General features: G+C 35.1%; 1 protein-coding gene across 2 annotated transcripts in view; it reads left to right on the forward strand.

Moving 5' to 3' along the window:
* The first annotated feature begins 1,941 nt into the window (after positions 1-1,941).
* The window catches only part of LOC144967537 (uncharacterized), a 31,066-nt gene continuing 11,977 nt past the window's right edge, over positions 1,942-21,030 (forward strand). For both annotated transcript variants that reach the window (XR_013644408.1, XM_078904925.1), the window contains exons 1-9: positions 1,942-2,082; positions 5,379-8,047; positions 9,363-9,381; positions 10,726-10,790; positions 11,583-12,734; positions 13,378-13,705; positions 15,636-15,749; positions 17,082-17,152; positions 20,315-20,474. Coding sequence is in view for 1 of the 2 variants with exons in the window: in XM_078904925.1 (XP_078761051.1) it covers positions 5,396-8,047; positions 9,363-9,381; positions 10,726-10,790; positions 11,583-12,734; positions 13,378-13,705; positions 15,636-15,749; positions 17,082-17,152; positions 20,315-20,474 (4,561 nt within the window). In the remaining variant the exon portion in view is untranslated. The remainder of the gene's footprint in view (positions 2,083-5,378; positions 8,048-9,362; positions 9,382-10,725; positions 10,791-11,582; positions 12,735-13,377; positions 13,706-15,635; positions 15,750-17,081; positions 17,153-20,314; positions 20,475-21,030) is intronic.

Here is a 21,030-nt window from a genome sequence, read left to right on the forward strand (position 1 = left end):
TAGTTGGCTAGTGCGGCTATGTGATCTTGTGGTATGACACTCGTTTTCGGATTGGAAGGTCCTGATTCTCGGCGCATAGTTGAGTCCTTGGAAAATGCTCTTTTCTCACATTTTCTCACCGTACTCAGGTGTAAAATGAGTACCTGACCGTTAACAGCGTTGTCTCTGTCGAGAAAAAAAATGTAATATCGCCTAACAGGCGTCATGTCTCGTTCTATATTTTACGTGTTGCTGTTGGCCAGGGACCCCATGTAAAGCGCTTTAAGCACGTTTAGTAGATATTGCACAATGTAAAAGCTCAATTTTTTAATAGACCTGCAGCGTATGGCACAGAAATGAGAATTGAATTGGTTATTTCTAAGAGAAAGATAAGCTTAGCGCTAAAGACGAATGAGAAATGAAAGAACGGCGTTGGATTAAGACGTAACTGTTAATAATTTTTAAAAATGTACGTAGTATGGGATTTATTATTATTGAAAGATTAATCATAAGAGTGACAAAGAAATGACAGCGAGCGAGACCTGGGGAATTTATAAGATTACAAGTTGTCGTTCAAAGAACATGTTCAAAGGACCACTTATAGAGCAAATAATATAATAGATGGTGTAGTAAAAAGTTTTAAAAAAATAATTACTTGTTGGATGAATAAAGTACATTATTATTATTATTATTATTATTATTATTATTATTATTTATTATTATTATTATTATTATTATTATTATTATTATTATTATTATTTATTATTATTATTATTATTATTATTATTATTATTATTATTATTATTATTATTAATTATTATTATTATTATTATTATTATTATTATTATTATTATTATTATTATTATTATTATTCGATTTTCTAACAAAGGTAATTCTTGTCCTCCTATTCAAAGGTCTTGTCCGGCCAATCCTGGCATAATATGGAAACTCAGTGATTTAACCTAGTAATAAATCATTATGCCAAGACGTTGAAGATGTCCAAAGACGGGCCACAAAATTATTGTCTTCACTTAAATACTTGTCATACCCAGTGGCGTGGCATGCTTATAGTAATATAAGGTGGTGCCAAAATCAGATGCAAATAACTTAAAACATGTTATATTTGTAAATACAAAAGAAAGAAAAAAATTAAAGAAAAGACTTACTCAAATTAGTAAGAGGCGGTATATACCATGTCAGTTTTTTAAAAAAATTTTTAATGCTATAATCCATTTTTAAAAGATGGATGTCGGTGCCAGGCACCAAATCAACCAATATAGACACGCCCCTGGTCATACCCAGAACATCTGAAGAAACTCAAAACTTCCATGCCTTGAACTTGAACGTAGGAGAAAAAGGGGTGACACGATCGAATTATTTAAGTTTGTGCATGGTAAATACACCTACAAGATTTCAGCTCAACAACCAACCAAAGCTCTACCAGGGGACACTCAATGAAATTAGCAAAAAAAAAAAAAGCATAACAGACTTAGGACAAGAAGCAATTACTTTTCAGTTAGAACAATTAATACATGGAATGATTTGCCAGAGAGAGTTGTGAATGCCTTCAAAGTTGAGTTGGAAAGATTCCGTGAGGATTTGCCAACAATTTATGATCGGCAGTGCTACCACACAGACTAAATTCATGAGAGAAAGATGAGTTGGCAAAACTGAAAACTTTGCCTGAACCATCATCGTCAATTCAAAGGATTATGTGACTGGACTGGAAGCTGTGCCCTAATTCTGACAGATATATTTTTAACTTTTAATGCGAATTGCTACAATGACGAATTGAAGAATTTGAGAAAAGAGAAAATGAAAATAAGATATAGTTTTTCAATTATATCCATGATGTTGATTTCCAAATATATATTTGTTCAGTGATGTTGATAAATAAATAAAAATTATTACAGTTTGTATTGGGAATACAACGGAAAGTAAAAGGGCCGGTCGCTTTTCTCTGCGAAATCCCCCCCTTGGACGGAGAATGTCAAAACGAGGCTGTCGACCCTATAAATTGTGTTCCATCTTTCTGGTGGCGGGGATAAAAATATTCATTTTCTCATACGACTTTCAAACATTTTTACAGTTCTTGTATACATGGTACGTATTAGCTCGATTTTACATGATTGGTTTCAGTAAAGTAGTGATCTAGATTTCATTGTATAGAGCCGTTTCGATGTTATTGAACTTGAACTCGTCACAAAACACAAGCTGCAACGGTCGAACTCGTTGCTCCACTCTTCTGTACCGAACTGCATGAACTGAAAAGCAGTACAAGTTGGCTGGGTCGAGGTATTTCCCACGCCATTCTCTTTGCCCAGGCTATGTGCATAGCAGGCGAACATGATTATTTGATATGGTCGATAAAGGTCTAATAACAGGCATCATTTGTAACCGATTTGGAATAAAACGTGTATAATTTCAGACTATCAACAAGGTTTAAATTCCAGGTAGATTTCGTTCGCAAGGTAGACAACTCTGCTTTTTCTTGAGAAGAAAATCTGGCTAGATTCGGTCTTTTCACAATCATTTTAGGCTAGACTGTAGAAAAGTATTGGGCTGAATTATTCCTATCGAATTCCACCATTCCATTTCCTCATCGCCCCCTGCCTCATATCGTAAAATAATCATTATATTTAAAAAAAAAAATAAAGACACGAGACTGTTGACAGTTGCCACTCAGTCTGAGTTTCCGGTTCGAAACAAGCAATAAGTTTCAATAAGCAAGAGAAAAAAAATAATTACAACCCCCCCCCCCCCCAATAACAATGACATGTGCAGGCCCAGATACAAACTCAAACCCGACCCAAACGTACCCCAGGCAACAACAACAACAACAACAAAGAAATCAGCACCCTTCAAAATATGAATATGAGATTTAGATTTGGGTTGATTAAAAAATTAAATTCAAATTCAAATACCTACATTTGATTTATTTCAATGACAGTATGGAAGGGGGGGGGGGGGGGTCTGGGCCTGGGATTATTCTTTATTAGATTTGAACATGATATGGGGGGGCCTTCCGAAAGCTCCTAAATCCCCAGTATTCTTGTTCTAGTAAGCCTTACTGTACTGTAAGGGGTTTGGGAAACTTTTTGATATAATGTTCCCCCTCCCAAACTCCCTACTAGAACATTATAAAAAACAAGAATACTGGGGATGTAGGAGCTTTCGGAAGGCCTCCCCATGATATATTTTCTTTTTCGGGGTTAAATTAAGAGTGGAACCTAATACTAATCCCCCCTTGGAAATTGTCCTCTAATCTATCACTCTATCACCTAAATCTATAATTATTTTGAAAACAAAATGCAAGGATTATCATCATCCATCGCGGCTTGCACTCGAGCATGTTGCCAGTCAGCTGTCTCCATGTATCACGATCCTCTGGTGTGCATGAAGTCTGTGCTGTTTTTAACCTAAGAATGGCCAAAAGTGATTTTAAAAACAATGCTGTCTTGTCTCAAGGATACTTTCCCAAAAATATCTTATAATCACGCTTGCAAAAAAAAACAAAAACTTGAGAATCAATTTCTCAGCTCATGACTGGGTCTGATTTCTGTTTTTAAATTTAATTTTATTAGCTTTATATCCCGCTTTTCTTTTCATAATCTTTGCTGAATACAGTCACCACTGATAATTATCTAATTCAGTGGCAGTGTGTAGCACAGCAGTATGGCCATTGTTTCGTTCCTAGAAGTTTAGAAAAGGTAAAGTGTTTTAACTCCTTGCAGTGCTGAGTGACCATGAGCAGGACACTTCACCTTAGCTCTGTTGGAATAGGCCCCAGCCCCAATGACAAACTTTCTCTTCGGGATGAATTAAATGGAATTTGCCATATACATACCTAATCTGCTGCCCATCTAAGCCTCAAGATATTATTTAGTTTGAGATGGCAGAGTCGATAAGTGGTCAAATTTTATTTGTGATCATGAGCAGTGACTCTTGTTAATTTAGGAGATGACGGCTATCACTTGTTTTTGAACTGGTTGGTATGAATAATTATAATATTGATAATAAAAATAATACTTTGTTGAGCGCTTTCCATGAAGCAAACATCTCTTAAGAAAGTGGGAGATTTTAAGATAGACTTTTAATCCAATTTTAATGCATTGTTTAGGTGACTAGACAGCCACTCAATCAATTTCTTTTACTCTAATATGATCATATGTTATTTGAGGGATTCCAGTATTCTCTGTTTTTTATTTCTAGTGCATTCGACCCACAAGCAAGGAGTTCCAGCTTGGGGTCGATTGTAATTTTAAAAAAATTATATGTATGACCTTTCTGTTCTTTCCAAGAGTAGTAAGCATTTATGATTGTCTAAGCAGCTGGTGACTATGATATTTAGTGGTTTAATGTGCATTAAAAACAAAAATAACATTAGTAAATTATTGTCCCAGACTCAGATGCTGTAAAAATGAAAGAAGTGGAATGGAAGAGTGTGTATGTGCGTGCGTGTGTGTGTGTGTGTGTGTGAGAGAGAGAGAGTGAGAAAGAGAGAGAGAGAGAGAGAGAGAGAGAGAGAGAGAGAGAGAGAGAGAGAGAGAGAGAGAGAGAGAGAGAGAGAGAGAGAGAGAGAGAGAGAGAGAGAGAGAGAGAGAAAATGAAATACAAAAATGCATGAAAGACAGTGTCACTAACTATAGATTTTAAGTTCAAAGAGTTATGAGATTGGAGATTATTGCAGAGATAGAGACAGTAACTACCCATGATCCAGCAGTTTCATAAATCTTATCTATTTAGTTGGTTTTTAAACTAATCTTACAGTCAGTCTTAGAGTGTGTTGTATCAGTATTCAGCCATACTCTGTAAAAACACATATTTAAAAATTTGGCCAGAAAACTCGTCCTCCAAATATCGATCAATTTAAAAATGACTCTCATCTTGGCAAAAATTTTCAAATCCGGGACTTTGCCGAAGTCTTGGGTTTGAGAGTTTTTTTTTTCCAAGATGAGGGTCATTTAAATCGATCAATATTTGAAGAGCAAGTTTTCTGGCCTAATTTTTTTAATATGTGTTTTTCCAGAGTACGGCATTATTACTGGTTATTGTTAGAAGAAAAAAATAATTGCAACAAATAAGTTCGAAAATTTCTGATGTTGTACAGCAAGTGATGTAGTATAAAAGGAACTGAAAATTTGACTTTACTGTGATCTGTTCTTGTCTTTCTCTCATTAATCAGTACATGTGAAGCAGTTTTCAGAAGGTATGAAACTTGGGGATTGCAAATTTGTCTTGCTATTTTTATTTTTTTTTTGGTTTATTTATTTTCTGTCTTTGGTACATTTTCTTGAGTACTCACTTTCAGGGAATACTTCAAATAGCATATATTATAAAGTTATAGTGATGCAACAATGTCTTAATTGTAAAATTGATTTTCTCATTTCTTATTGCAGTATCAGGTTGAATAGTGATGGAGAGTGCTGAGGCCATTTTGGAGAATGAGAATAATTCTAATGTGGAATCTGAATCCTACCTAAGGCAACAGCAGCAGCAATTGTCCCTTCAGAATACAGAAACTACCCCGACTGAACAAGATGGACCAAGTTTGATGACAGGTGTAAGATCTGGTTTGAGTGAAAATAATTCAGATCCAGAAGTGTTAAAATCCTCAATTGATAAGGATGACGAAAGAGGCACAGACCAAGGTTTGGCCAATGAGAGGCAAGATGAAACTAAAGAGCATGAAAAGCAGTCTAAGACTGAATTGAATGAATCTGTGAATAGTGTAGATAATGAAATACCAATGGATGAAATTGTCAGTGAAGTCGAGAATGAACCAAAGAATTATGATATGAGCGATATAGCAACAAATGATGCAGGGCACTCTTCAGAATTGGGGAATTTTGCTGGAAGTGAAGATGGACCTGTAGATGATGTTGGTGAAATTGTTAATGAACTGAAGCTTGATAATGAGAACAATACAGAAACAACAGATCTAGGACACAGTTTAGAGAAAGAAAGTATTTCAGGAAATGAACGTGAAGTAAACACTGTTAACGAATCAGAAGAGAGGCATGAAGCAGAGGAGAATGAACATGTTGATCTAAAAAATGATGCTGATGTTGGTTCGTCAGATCAAATTATTGATAGTGAAAATCAAGATGATATTGATGAAGAGCTACCTGCACTTGAGGAAAATATAAAAAATGATGGAGAAGGGGAAAGTGGAGGAACACAGCCACATGATTTTATTGAAGAAGATAGTAATTCTGAGCCACCTAGCCTTCAAAAAGAATCTGTTGCTGGATCAGATTCGATCTTGCAGTTTTCTCCATTGGGAGATAATGATTTGGCTCCTGTTTCCGAAGATGGTTTAGACAGCGAGTCTTTCTCAGGTAAAGAAGAAAGTAAAAAGACATCAAATGAAGATTCTCAACTGGATAATGAAAAAGAATTAACAGAGGAAGTTAATAGTTCTGGAGAAGAAAGAAAGATGCCACCAAATGCAGTGTCTGATTTTGATGATAATCTTTTAAGTGAGGCTGTTGAAGATGAAAAAGAGTCGATGGCCAGAAATGTTGATGGCGATTTCGATGAGAAGAAGGAAATGGAATCAAATGCTGATGGTTTAGACAGCGAGTCTTTCTCAGGTAAAGAAGAAAGTAAAAAGACATCAAATGAAGATTCTCAACTGGATAATGAAAAAGAATTGACAGAGGAAGTTAATAGTCCTGGAGAAGAAAGAAAGATGCCACCAAATGCAGTGTCTGATCTTGATGATAATCTTTTAAGTGAGGCTGTTGAAGATGAAAAAGAGTCGATGGCCAGAAATGTTGATGGCGATTTCGATGAGAAGAAGGAAATGGAATCAAATGCTGATGAACAAACAGGTTCTGGTCAAGACAATGTGGCTGTCAGTCTGGAGGAAGAAAACTATTTACTTAAAGATGATGAAACCAAAGAAAATGGTCATCAAGTTTCAGAGGAAATATCAAGTGATTCTAAAATGGAAGAGGAATCCACAGAAAATATGGAGGGGAATGAAAATGATGCTCTTGATTTAGGAAGAGAAAATGAAGCAGAGTCAGAAATGGAGATTGAATCAAGAGATGTTCATGAAAAGGAAAGCAGTGAGTCAACCACTGAAAAAATACAAAGTCAGATAACTGATACAGGTAATGATGATGAGGGTGAATCAGAAATGGAGATCGAATCAAAAGATGTTCATGAAAAGGAAAGCAGTGAGTCAAACACTGATAAAATAGACAGTCAGATAACTGATATTTGTAGTAATAAGGGTGAATCTGAAAAGGGAGTCGAATCTGAGGATTTGAGTGGTGTCAAAGAGTTAGGGGATTCGGAAACTATTCGGAATGAAGACGAACTGTCAAAATCATCACCTGTAACAGAGCTAGTCAACAAAGAAGATTTATCTGGACGCATTGAAGAGGACATGGAAGATAGTAGTAAGGATAATGTGATTAATGATGAAACAATCAATAACGTTGTGGATGTGAATCATGCTGTCAATGAATTCCAAGCTGAAAAATCAGCTGAATGCGTTCAGAATCAGACTGCAGGAGATGACCATGTAGAAAAGTCCCCTGATGTTAGTGTTAATAGAGAAAAGGCACAAGAAACTTGTGACGATAAAGAAAATTCAGAGGTGGTAGGGAGTAGCACAGACAGGGTAAACAACGACCCGAAGAAAGCAGCAAACGACGTGGAAGAAATTTCAAATACTCAGAGTGAACCTGATAGTTTAAAGAAGTCGAATAATTCAGTGTGCGATGGAAGGGAAACTGTGGAAAAAACTGTGTCTACAGACTTAGAAACAATCAATAAAAATGGTCTTGATGATCATTCTTCAAAGAGACTTGAAAAGGAAGCTACCCCAAGTGATGTTATACCTCCTGCTGATATAAAAAAAGAAGTTACTGAGACTTCCACTGAAAGTAACGAAACCCCAATCCCTATAAGTGATAAGGAATTAAAAAAGGAGATTAGTAATGATGAGGACGACGTTGTTATCCTCGATGATGATGAACCTATGACTGTTAAAAAGGAGGCTGTTGAGGATAAGGGCAAAGATTCTGGACAAGGCAGTAAACTTCAATCTGATGTAAGTGTTTTTTTTGTTTGTTATTCTTATACAAAGCTGTTCAGAGACATAGTTTATGTTATATTCAACACAAAAAGAATGCTAAGTAATTTCGAAAAGCTGTAGTCAAATTTAATTGTCACCCTTTTCTCTGGGTTAATCATGAAAAATAATCGAAAAACTATCAGTCAAATACCAAAAGAATACCAGAAATAGCTTTTTAAAGATTTAACAATTTTAGTCAATCATTTTTCATTTTTCATTATTTAATCCAAAAAAGAATGATGAAAATGAAATAACTAAATATTTATGTTTTGTTGTGTCCAATGTCACTTACCATTTAACATAGTCTCATATATAATTGAATTGAAATCTGGAGAATATCTTTCCTTTTGGCTCTAGTCTAGGAGCTCTATATTGGGAATTATTTTCTGCTTCTTTCCCTCCCTATATCGATTGTTTTTCCACATGTGGCTTAATATCCTTGTTTTGGAATGGACTATTTGTCCATGCCGTGGTGTCACTTCACGGAAGTCTGATGAACTGATGATTTTGTTGTAGTTATTTCTTTATATTTCTTGTTAGTCATATTATATCTTTTTTTTTTGTAATTGTTTTTATTTATTTATTGTTATTATTGTTATTATTATTATTATTATTATTATTATTATTATTATTATTATTGTTATTATTATTATTGTTATTTTTTTCTTCTTCTTTCTTCTTCTTCTTCTTCTTCTTCTTCTTCTTCTTCTTCTTCTTCTTCTTTCTTCTTCTTCTTCTTCTTCTTCTTCTTCTTCTTCTTCTTCTTCTTTCTTCATTATTATTATTATTATTATTATTATTATTATTATTATTTGATATAGTGCCAATATCCACAAATAATGCCCAGAGGTGCTTTACAATAATTTGCAGTTGTTGACGTGTATGAATATTTTTATCATTTGGAGAGTATCCTTTGCATGTGACTTATGACATATTTGCTAATGACCTCATATACTTAGATTGGTATAAATTGTCCTTGGGATTCTCCTCTGGTCTTACTTGATCTTGTTTTAGTTAATAAAAAATCCTCGGGTGCCTGAAAATATAGGACAATTCCATTGCAAACACAAGCAATGTTTAGAAAATGGTTCATTTATGTTGACTATAATTTTTCTTGTATTTTTTTTTTTTTATTTTTTTTTTGTCTATTAAACTCTTTAAAAATAATTTTGATTTTTAGTTTATTGATCTTTATCATTCATATCATTGCATAAAATGTTAAAGTGAATTGAAGTGATTTGATGCATTTGATCTGTGATTCACTCATCCTGCCTTTTACGTTTCTTTTCAGTCCCCTGGTATCAACAAAGGTTAGTAATTCAACCAATTTTCATGCAAGCATAAGCAAATAAGTAAGAAAAAATAATTCTGTTAAACGAAAAAAATAAATTACAACACACATACAATATTTTACATCATATCTTTAACTTCAAGGTAGAAAAAAGTCCATACTAAAATTAAATGGGTACAATGGAGGGGGAGGGTTGGGAGAATACTGCAAAGTAAAAATGTCAGAAAAAGTGACTTCTTTGCTGTCAACAAATGTTGATAAAAATCTGAAAAAGCGTGGACATTGTCAGACAAAGCAGAATGAAAAGAACAAGAAAGTAACATCCAAAAAAATCTCCAACTAGAGAGGTAGAGAGCTGCCAGGGGGGCTGCCTGAAGCCCGGGATCCTGAAAATATTAACGAAAAGAGGGACAATGGAGAGGCTTCGGATTGGAGCAATATGCCAACGTTTCATTCACACTCCAACCACCATTGAGTGCAGACGATACAAGTTCTACTGCATTTTATTTTATTTGTTTTGTACCCGAAACGTCCATTGTCTGTATTGTTCCCATCCAAAGCCTCTCCATCAACTGGAGAGTTGAAGCAGGCTGATATTTTGGGGACAGTTTTTTTCTTTTATTTCTCCTTTTGCTTTGTGTTTCAAACAAACCTTTTCATATTTTTATCTTACAACAATGTCTGCTTCCTACCTAATTTATCAGTTTGATGTTGGCAAATATTAATTTGGTCTTTAGCTGTTATTTATGCTTGTCTGGGTGGGTTTCCTGACCTCCCATAGTGGGCAGGGAGGTACTTACTGTCTTCTATCCCCCTTTATCTGTTTTCCAACTTGCTTTCTGTCTTTGTCTTGGAATGAGATTACTTGGGTTTTGTTCTGGCCCTGGCCGGATGCCCCTTGCTGAGAGGGCAACAGCCAATGTACAGATAGTTTTTGGAGATATTTTTTTTCCTTGTAAATCATTTCTGTTATGCCCTATATTATGTTTTGTTTACATATTATATATGATTTGTAAACATTTGAGTGTATCCCTCTTAGTGGGGACCTGTGCTTGTGTCTGGATGATACTTTTAGGTGATCTCAAACTACGTACTTTGATAGTGTGCTCTTGGAATCTATATCTGTTCCATATTTGAAACACACCACAATTCCCCTTTGCCCTTTTCTTGGGTGCTTTAATTGTAATTCTAGAACTTTTTACTATCCCAATTTCTTCCTTTTTACTGGCGCTGATATGACCTAAATGTTTTGCAAGCGCCTTAAAACTCTTAAAAACAAAGAATTATTTATGCTTGTTAAGATACTGATGTTATATTGTTATTTTTTTTTAACTCATCAATTTTGTTGTTGTTGTTGTTTCAGATTCTGATGATAAATCTGACAAATCTGGCAAGTCAAAGACTCAAAAATGTATTGTTTGTCAAAAGGTTAGTCATCGTTTTCCTCAAAATATTTTATTTTAAGAAATCCCGTAACTCTTTTTGTGTTTTTATGATTTACCATATTTTAGTAGGATGTTTTGTTTTGCTTGCAATTTAGTGAACTTGCCTTGTCTCGTAAATTGACATGTATTGTTTGGGAATATATTTCCAATTTTGAAACCAATTAATTTGTTTATAGATTTAAAGTGAACACAGAAGTTCTGGATTAGGTTCATTTCTGATTTGAATAAAAGCAATATATATATATGATCCGCAGAATTCCGGGATTTGGGACTTTCTCAGAAATTTTCGGATGATTTTGCCATGTCAAATGCTCTCCTCTGATTAAAGCTCTGTTCGCTAAGTGCTGGATCAGAGGAAAAATTCACCATATTACTTGTCATATTGTGACACCTATGCTCTTCCACTTTTCTGACGTCAGCCCAGACAGATTGGCACCAAATGCCAAAAGTGACACAAGACCAGTAAATGTAAAAACAAATACTTTTTGTTCTTTTGGCCGAAAGTTAATCTTAATCCCTTGACGTAGGTGGGTAATATTGTAGGCCTGTAAAATTGGTTTAAGGACAGTACAATTTATTGATTATTTACACAAAGGAAATTTATTCTCTAATGATAAGAATGGGTGCACAATAATAGTAGTAATATGTTACAAAACATTGTGTTACCATTTTATTTTTGATTTTGACCAATGGACTAATACACTTTCCTCCATTTAGATAAATTGCCATTATCATCATGGATAATTTCTCCTTTTTTTTTTCTTTTTTTTTTCAGGTTACAAAATGTAAGTTCAACATTGTACGTGGTGGGGATACAAAGCAACTCTGTGATGACGTTTGTTTCAAGAAATTCAGAAAAGCTCCATCTCGGTTTTTGTCCAAACCAGAAGCTGCTGCTGATCCATCTCAAACCAAAGTGCAAGTCGCTCCGCCTCCAACAACTTCTGTTCTTGTCATTAATAAGGGAGACACAATAACAGCCCTTGCTCCAGGATCACCTGCTCTTGCTTCTATTCTATCTTCTCCACAACAGCTGCAACCAAAACCGCAACAGCCACAGCAGAAGCTGGAACAAGGTTATAAAACATGCTATGTATGCCAAGTGATTAATCTTCATACACCTCAATCATTTTGTAATTGGAAAGGTTTCGATTTCTGTGGAGAGATATGCCTAGGTAAATTTCAGTCAACTTTGAGAGCAACATGTTCAAATTGTTTTACGTTCATCCCACTTGAAATGAGAGCCTCATACTGCACAAAAATTGGAAACATAATGCATCCTTTCTGTAAGCAAATGTGTGTTTCTGATTTTATTAAAAAGCTTAGAACTTGTGCATGTTGTAAGCAAGACTTATCAAAAGTTACTGTTGTAATAGCAAGAGTTGGCGCTGATAATAGGCCTAAGGAATTCTGCTCCCAGAGCTGTGTCAAAAAATTCGAAGATCAAGTGCAAGATGTGGAAATTGTTCATGTTGAGCCAAGTCAAGTCAGTTCAACTTCAGCTTGTTCAGTTTGTAAATCTTGCAATGGAATTGCACACACGGTGAGATTTCATTCAAAGACATTCAAGCTATGCAGTGACCTTTGCCTCTCAGCTTTCCAGTATACGAACAAGATCAATTTACACAGGTGCAGTACTTGCAACAATATGTGCACAGCTGCCCAGTCCCAACCTTATTTCATCCAGTTTGAAGGGGAGACAAAGAGATTCTGCAGCGACAAGTGCATCGGTACATTTCGTCTTGATAATCGCAAACTGGCCTCTTGCACATGGTGTGCAGCGAGGAAAGTAAACTTTGACATGATTGAGAGACAAGATGAAAAGAGCAAGTACCAGTTGTTCTGTTCTCTGAACTGTCTGTCACTCTTCCGTGTCAACCTCCAAGCCAAATCAAATCAAGCCGTGGAATGCGATCGGTGCAGAAAGGTGAGTCTTCAAACTTTTGAGTGAGGAAGTTCTTTATAGAGTCATGAGGCCCATGGCATGGAGCAGGAGTTTATCCCGGTTTCCAAAGCGTGAAACGGACAATAGCAATTGCTTGTTACTCTTTGTATGACGCTAGTCTATTGCAAAATACTTTCCACCTGATCTAACAAACCCAGCTACCCACTCATTGCTGGGTGGACAAGGGTAGTCAGAAAAAAAATCTTGACTTTACCCGGGGTTGAACTCAATCCTTTTGCATGTGAAGCACATGCTCTACCAACAGAGGTTTTGGGACCCCCTATTGAGTGTGAATGGTTGCAAAGTAGGTCAACAGGCTCATTTTTATCCATTCAGTATTAATGTTATCCTTATTTAAAAATTCATTCAGTATTTAGTGGTTAACAGCTGAGATATTTTCTTTCCCACAACTTCAGTTTAGTAAAAGAAACATCATAAATACATTTTCTTATTATAATTAAATATTCATTTTTTTATTTTGAGTTTATAAAATTCAATTCATAATACCCACTGGTATTTTGGTAAAAGAGATTTTGAAATATTAGTGGTAGAAGTAAAGCTTGCGGATTTTTATTTATTTTCATGCATCTTATTCTCATGATGAACATGAACACAAACCTTTCAGATTGTCCCCGCCCAGTATCATTTGACCATGAGTGATGCATCAGTCCGCAACTTCTGTTCGTATGCCTGCGTCATGCAATTCCAGTCCCAGTTCACAGCTCGCATTGCCCCGCCATTGCCACCTCTAGGTGGAACTTCAGCAACAACTATATCAGGTTCGGTACAGCAACAGAAAAAGGTGTCACAAGCAGCTGTAACCTCTGCTCCTGCGATGCACGCACCCCAGATAGTCCCTCCACCCCCAACACCGCCAGCAAAAGCAGCTCACCCAGCAGCAGCAGCTCCCACGCCTCCACATCCCCATGGGACGAGGAATCGGGGCCGTAGAGGTAAGCAGACCTGTTGCTTCTGGGTAGGGTCTTCTGACCTCTCAGGGTGGCAAGAGGTCACTGCTATCCCCCTATATCTGTTTTCCCTGAGTTGCTTTCTATCTTTGTCTTAGAATGAGTGAGATTACTTTTGTTTGTCCTGGCAGGAGTCCTTCACCATATAAATGTATCGTCAAATAGTATTAGTATGGAAGATGATTTTTTAAACTGGTAAATCATTTCTCTCATGTACTGATGGTTATATTTTTTGCTCTGTAAACATTTGAGTGTATTCTTCTCGGCGGAATCCTATGCTTCCGTCTGCATGAGACTTTTATGTGATCTCATACTAAGTACGCTGATGGTGTGCTCTTAGAATCTACATCTATTCCCTATTTGAACCCCTTTGTCTTACATTTTCTCGTGTGTTTTTAATAAATCTAATATATTTATTGGCCATTCCATTGCCCGTCTTTTATCCTTCAAACTTGTCTTGTCTAATGTTTTTCATAGCTATTTATGTTTTGATTAACAGTTTAGTGGAACCAATCATTTCTTTTAAAATTATTTTAGTCGTTCGGCTGTGTGGTATTTTCAATACAACAGTGAGGCCTTAACTATTACAACTTGCTTGACCAGACCTGCAAATAAGTCCACGTTGAGCGGATGCGATGTATTGATGGAACACTTTGATTTGAATTCCATGCTTGGGTTAAAGGATAGTGCGGCTATGTGGTCTTGTGGTATGACACTGGCCTTTGGATCAGAAGGTCCTGGGTAACAACAAGATATGAAGTGAATAGAAAAGTGCCAGAAGACAATAGAGAATAAAAATTTTTCGCGGCGGTGGTGGGGTTTGAACCTGCGACCTTATTGGTACGACAACTCCGCCTGGCAGGTGAGAGTGTGGCTCTACCGTGTGAGCTATCCACGAACACAAAAATATTCGTTTCAAACTCAAAGTCATTACTAGATCCCTCTCTCACCCACTTCTTGAGACCGCCGATTCGTTCGTACACCACCATCGCGAATAATTTTGACCAGCAGTTAAGCTTAATAGCCAATATTCTCAACACAAACATATAACATAGAAACGATTGAGACATTGAGTATGCTCCGGTGTATGGGGTGAATTTTTAATTCAGAAAAGTGAGTGGAGCAGGCACTTATGTTGGTAACAACAAGATATGAAGTGAATAGAAAAGTGCCAGAAGACAATAGAGAATAAAAATTTTTCGCGGCGGTGGTGGGGTTTGAACCTGCGACCTTATTGGTACGACAACTCCGCCTGGCAGGTGAGAGTGTGGCTCTACCGTGTGAGCTATCCACGAACACAAAAATATTCGTTTCAAACTCAAAGTCATTACTAGATCCCTCTCTCACCCACTACTTGAGACCGCCGATTCGTTCGTACACCACCATCGCGAATAATTTTGACCAGCAGTTAAGCTTAATAGCCAATATTCTCAACACAAACATATAACATAGAAACGATTGAGACATTGAGTATGCTCCGGTGTATGGGGTGAATTTTTAATTCAGAAAAGTGAGTGGAGCAGGCACTTATGTTGGTAACAACAAGATATGAAGTGAATAGAAAAGTGCCAGAAGACAATAGAGAATAAAAATTTTTTTTATCCTGGGTCCTAGGTCCTGGGTAGAGTCTTGCTCTGAGTGACGCATAGTTGGAAAGGCTCTTTACTCTCATTCTCTCACTGTACTAAAGTGTAACATGAGTGCCTGACTGTTACAGCATTGTATCTGTCAGGGGGAAAAAATGTAATATCGCCTAACAGGCGTCAAGTCTCGTCCTACATGTCAGTGTTGCTGTTGGGCAGGGGTGGGGCCCCTTGAAAGCGATTTGAATAACGAATATTGCGGTATGTATAAAGCTCAGGCGTTTTGTATTTTGTTTTTTAAAATTAACAATTTTTTATTTTTTTCTTCGCAGTGCCCAAAGGAACTACAAAGACTCCACAACCGTCTTCAACTTCAAATGCATCAACAACCATGCAATCATCCATACCAGTGATTTCAAGTGTCATGTCTCTAGCGCCAGAAGATGGTTAGTCATAGGTTGACACTATGCTGGAAAAAAAAAGAAAGAACGATAAATAATGACAATATAAAAAATTATTGTCTATCAGTAACTAAGGCTGAAGATATAATTTATAAAGTTAACAATTTTTAAAGAATAAAAATGAACATAACAGTTTCAAAGAAGAACAAAACAACAAACACTGAACATTTTGGGCTCTTAAAACAATAACGAAGAGCTGACTAACATCAATTTCGTTCCCTCTATATGCTATCATAATAAAAGTGTCTGAACAAGAACGTGTCAAGAGTCTCTTACAAGTATCCTTAATGTCTCAAAAGTCTATTTTTGGATTTGGCTCTTCATTAGTTAGTGCGGCTATGTGGTCTAGTGATGACACTCGCTTTCGGAACGGAAGGTCCTGGGTTCGAACCTTGCTCGGCGCATAGTTGAGTCCTTGGAGAAGACTCTTTACTCACATTCTGTCACCCTACTCAGGTGTAAAGTGAGTACCTGGCCATTAACCAGTGATGATACTTTTCCGCGGATCCGCAGAAATCCGCGGTTTTCTTTCCTTTCCTCGGTTTTCCTCCTCAGATCCTCGATCCGGGGATATTTCCTTCATTTCCTCCTTTTACTTTTTTTTTATATAATAAATCTTTAAAAAATACCTCCTTTTTTAAAAAAAAAATATATATATATAAAATTTCCTCCTTTTACTGGACTCCTGGCGTTTTAAAATTGTACTCAAAAGAAGTCATCCTGCCTACTTTCCTGTGGTGCAAGAATGTTCTAGGTGAGTTTTCCGTTTTTCTGAGACTTTTCCTCCTTTTTGACCTTTTGTGAGTATCATCACTGATTAACAACCTTGTCTCTGTCAAAAACAATTATAAAATCGCCTAACAGGCGTCATGTCTCGTCCTACATGTTAAGTGTTGCTGTTGGCCAGGAACTCCTTGTAAAGCACCTCGAGCATGTTTAGTGGATATTGCGTTATACAAAAGCTCAATTATTTATTTTTTTAAAATTTTGTTTTATATGAACACTGAATGGCAATGTGTTTATCTTAAATTTCTGGTCTATACTCATAAAGTTCTCCCAGTATTTACAGTTGGTACCGAGGTGATTTATGCAAATTGATCACATGATTCCATTATTTAGAAATATCAGGAAAACTGTTCATTTAATTTCAAGATAAAAATTAAATTCTCCTCAGCTGTTACTCTAAAGTCTCTGCCAAAAGAATATAATGGACTTAATTATTTAGAAAAACCGATTTTTGATGAAGAAATGTTTTGTGAATATTATATCCATTAAAAAAAAGTCAATTAAAAAATGTAAATTTCTCTCTCTAATTAGAACCACATGATACTGTTACTGGAGAACAGCTTCAAGAAAAAACGATTTCAACTCTTTTGAAAACATTGGAGGTAAATATGCCATTTTGTTTAATATGACATTTAACTTACCTTCTTGAAATACGGAATGTATGTAGGAGGAATCAGTCAAGAAAATAATTGAAAACTCGTTAAGTCGATTTTTCTACTTTTTTGAGATTTTCCATCCATGAGATAAATTAAAATGTAAATTTTATTGCAACCATCAACCGGCACAAGAATTTCCTTATATTTGTATGAATTTGAAGTCAAGATATGATAAAATAATAAACCAAATGAGAAATTTTAGGGGGAGTAATCCTCAATTTTCTCAAAATAGGAAAAAACGGAGTTAGGGAGTATTGGAAAATCACTCTTCAATTGCTTGCACAAGTTTCTGTTTGTCCACAGGAATTCATTTTTAATTAATTAGTTTATTAAATAATACAGACCTCCCATATATATAGATTTAATTGATCTGTACAAATTTTATTTTTGGATATTTAATTTTTTTTTTACGGGGGGGGGGGGGGGGGGGGGGGGGGTTCATTAATTGTCCTAATTAAGTAGTAATGTTTCATGGCTTTTTTTTTCTTGTATCTATCTATTCTCACCACGCATTTTTGCTGTATCTGAGCACTTGCAGTGTGTCTGTTTGTGTGTGTATGTGTTTGTATGTGAGTGTGTTTGAGTGTGTTAAATGTTATAACATTTGAAAAGCATATATATATATATATATATATATATATATATATATATATATATATATATATATATATATATATATATATATATATATATACTTTTCAAATATATATATATATGAGCCAAGGTCAAAAGGTGCCCGCCTGATACCAGTGTTAAGAAAATTTGATTTTTACTTAATTATGGGCTGTTTTCATTGGGTTAATGCTTGTAATCAATTGATAATATGAAGAAGAGATAAAATGAGATAGCTCAACATACTCTGTTCAACAGAATATGAAATAAACAACTTGAAAGTGAAATTTGAATGCTGTTTGGCATGTGCTTAGAACGAGGTCAACGCATCACCTTTTTAGAAATCATGTAGAAATTAAATGTGATGTTTTAGCTCACGTGATTGAAGTTTGACTAATAGCATAAAGTCAAAATTTACTTTTAAACGCGATTGCAGTATATTACATAGCTGATTAAGTTTCATAAAGAGTTCTTAAAAAGTTGGTGTTGCTTGTGACCTTTGGTGTCATCAAACACAGCACAATTCTAAGACTCGACACGAAACTTTAAAGCTCATGTTTAATGTTTATAAAATGTTTTATTATGAGAAAAAAGCATAGATTTACTATCTGAACTCAAATCTTGGAGTAAATGTATACCGTTGTGCCGATATTGAGGTTTATTGGTTTTGGTGTCATTGGTCACAAGCAACACTGCATGCGTGAACACGTGGAAGTTTGTTTCGTTAAATGGCGATTCGCAATTTTGATCCACCCTTCTTACCAGTCTTTGAAGTGCAGCACTTTCATTTGCCTTTCCAGCCTGGCTCCGGGCAGAAAAGGTAAGTTGAACTTTGGTGTCATCGCTATTTTACATTGTCACAAGCCACACTTGATATTGGATATTATAAAGTACCACCAAAAAATTATGTTTTCAGCTGTTATTCTATTTACAAATATGATATTATGACATCTCACATAAGACTGATTTTGACACAGTTAATTATTTCCTTGTAATTCTAATTTTTTTATGTTTCAGGGTTGTATTAATCAAGAAAAAGACAAAACTCAAGCTTTTGACGAATCCAGATAAAAGACGGGTTGTCAAGAAATTTGATTTGATTTACTATTAACACACTAAATTACTACAAACTAGCAGATTTGAGCAGTAGGGCGGATGTTACCGTATGGTTACATGAATTCATTACCGTGGCTGATATTTATCTAGTGTTTGTGTGACTTTTGGTACTTTTTGTGACCATTGGTGTCATTGGTTAAAATGTCACAGATGACACTTAAGTTTGAAGTTTCTAATGTATTTCTGTTTTCATGTTCTTCAAAACTTGAAATGTCATTGAATTACATTAAACAGGCTATATTACATGTGTTCAGTTGCTATTCTTGATTTATTGAGGCAAAATTGCGTTCTAGTGCCGATTTTGACCAAAGTAATAGCAACAATGGTATTACTAATTTCTAAGTATATTTCCAATTTGAAAGTATTTAGTTTCTTAAAATATTATTGAATTTCATTTTAGAGTAGGTTATTGTGATTTTTTGACTGAAAATAATGATATATTATGGACGAAAGTGTGATTTGGTGTTGCTTGTGACATAAGTAATGGTGTCACCGGTCTTATGTCACAAGTCACATTCAGATTCTCTATTTTCCATGTATATTTCTATTTTTGAAGTCTTTGGTTTCTGAAATATTATTAAATTCCATATATTTAACTGTGGTTATTACACTGGTTTGACTGAAATTAATGATATATTGTCGAAATTGCAATTTGGTATTGCTTGTGACATAAGTAATGGTGTCATCGGTCTAATGTCACAAGTGACACAATGTCGCTAAATAAGATATGCTTTGGTCACATTATTTCCCAACATTTTATTCCAAAAGTTTCTGAACATTGCTGGTAATAAGCATATGCAATATTGTTGTTGTTGTTAATGTACAAACATTTTTATGAAATAATATATTTGCATTCTATGTTGCTTGTGACCGATGACACCAAAAAGCAACATTTTCTCCAATAGTTGGTAATATTATTGTACTATGATTGTTGTTGATTGTGTCTTTTTGTCTATAACTTACTAAATAAAGTTTGATACTCAACAAAAATCATTTGGTTATTGAGTTTTTTGTCTCATTTTGGTGTCACCGGTCACAGGTGACACCAGCAACCTATAGGTATTGTTGACGATATTGTGCTGCGTTAGACCTTAAAGTTATCTAAAGGGCCTTTGATTCATGAAGTACAGGGTTTTTGCTACACATATAGAAACATGAATGGACTATTATGTCACTTTTATTTTGAGAAAAAAAAATTGGCACCTTTTGACCTTGGCTCATATATATATATATGTATAATTTTATTATTATTGTATTATTTATTATTATTATTATTATTATTATTATTATTATTATTATTATTACTTTTATTATTATTTATATTGTTATATATTTTAAAACTATATGCAATATTCCTTTTCTTTTGATCGTTCACCATAGAAAAAAGGTACCCTAGTCACAGGTGATGGGAGGCAGCGTCTCGTGGTAGAAACACCAATTCCCAAGATGATGAAAAATAAAGCTCTGCAATGCAAGCCCATCTGCCAGACCAAAGCAACTGCATGCAGGCCTCATAGCCAACACAAGGAGTGCCAAACAGGTAACTTGTATTTTCTGGGTTATCCTATTTTAATTTTAATTTTTTTTTCGAATTTTTAATGTATATATATATATATATATATATATATATATATATATATATATATATATATATATATATATATATATATATATATATATATATATATATATATATATATATATATATATATATATATATATCGCTTTTGGTTTTTCATGTCTTTTCATTGTATGGAAACTGGGCAGGGTTTTAGATCTTCCATAGTGGGCGGGTCATTTGCTGTGTCTTCTATCCCCTATATCTGTTTTCCAACTTGCTTTCTGTCTTTGTCTTGGAATAAGATTACTCAGTGTTGTCCTGACCTTGGCTGGGAGGGAAACACAGTCAGTTGTATAGTTCTAGACTTGGGAGATATCTTTTTCCTTATAAATTAAGTCTCTGTTATCTACTGTTATGTTTTATGTTTTGAACATATGTGTAAACATTCGAGTGTATTCCTCTTAGTGGGATCTTGTGCTTATGTCTGGATGAGAATTTTAGGTGATCTCAAACAGAGAACACTGATAGTGTGCTC

This window comes from Berghia stephanieae, chromosome 3 (assembly GCF_034508935.2).
Source record: "Berghia stephanieae isolate SIO BIC M18660-M18661 chromosome 3, UCSD_Bste_1.3, whole genome shotgun sequence".
Lineage (NCBI taxonomy): Eukaryota > Metazoa > Mollusca > Gastropoda > Nudibranchia > Aeolidiidae > Berghia > Berghia stephanieae.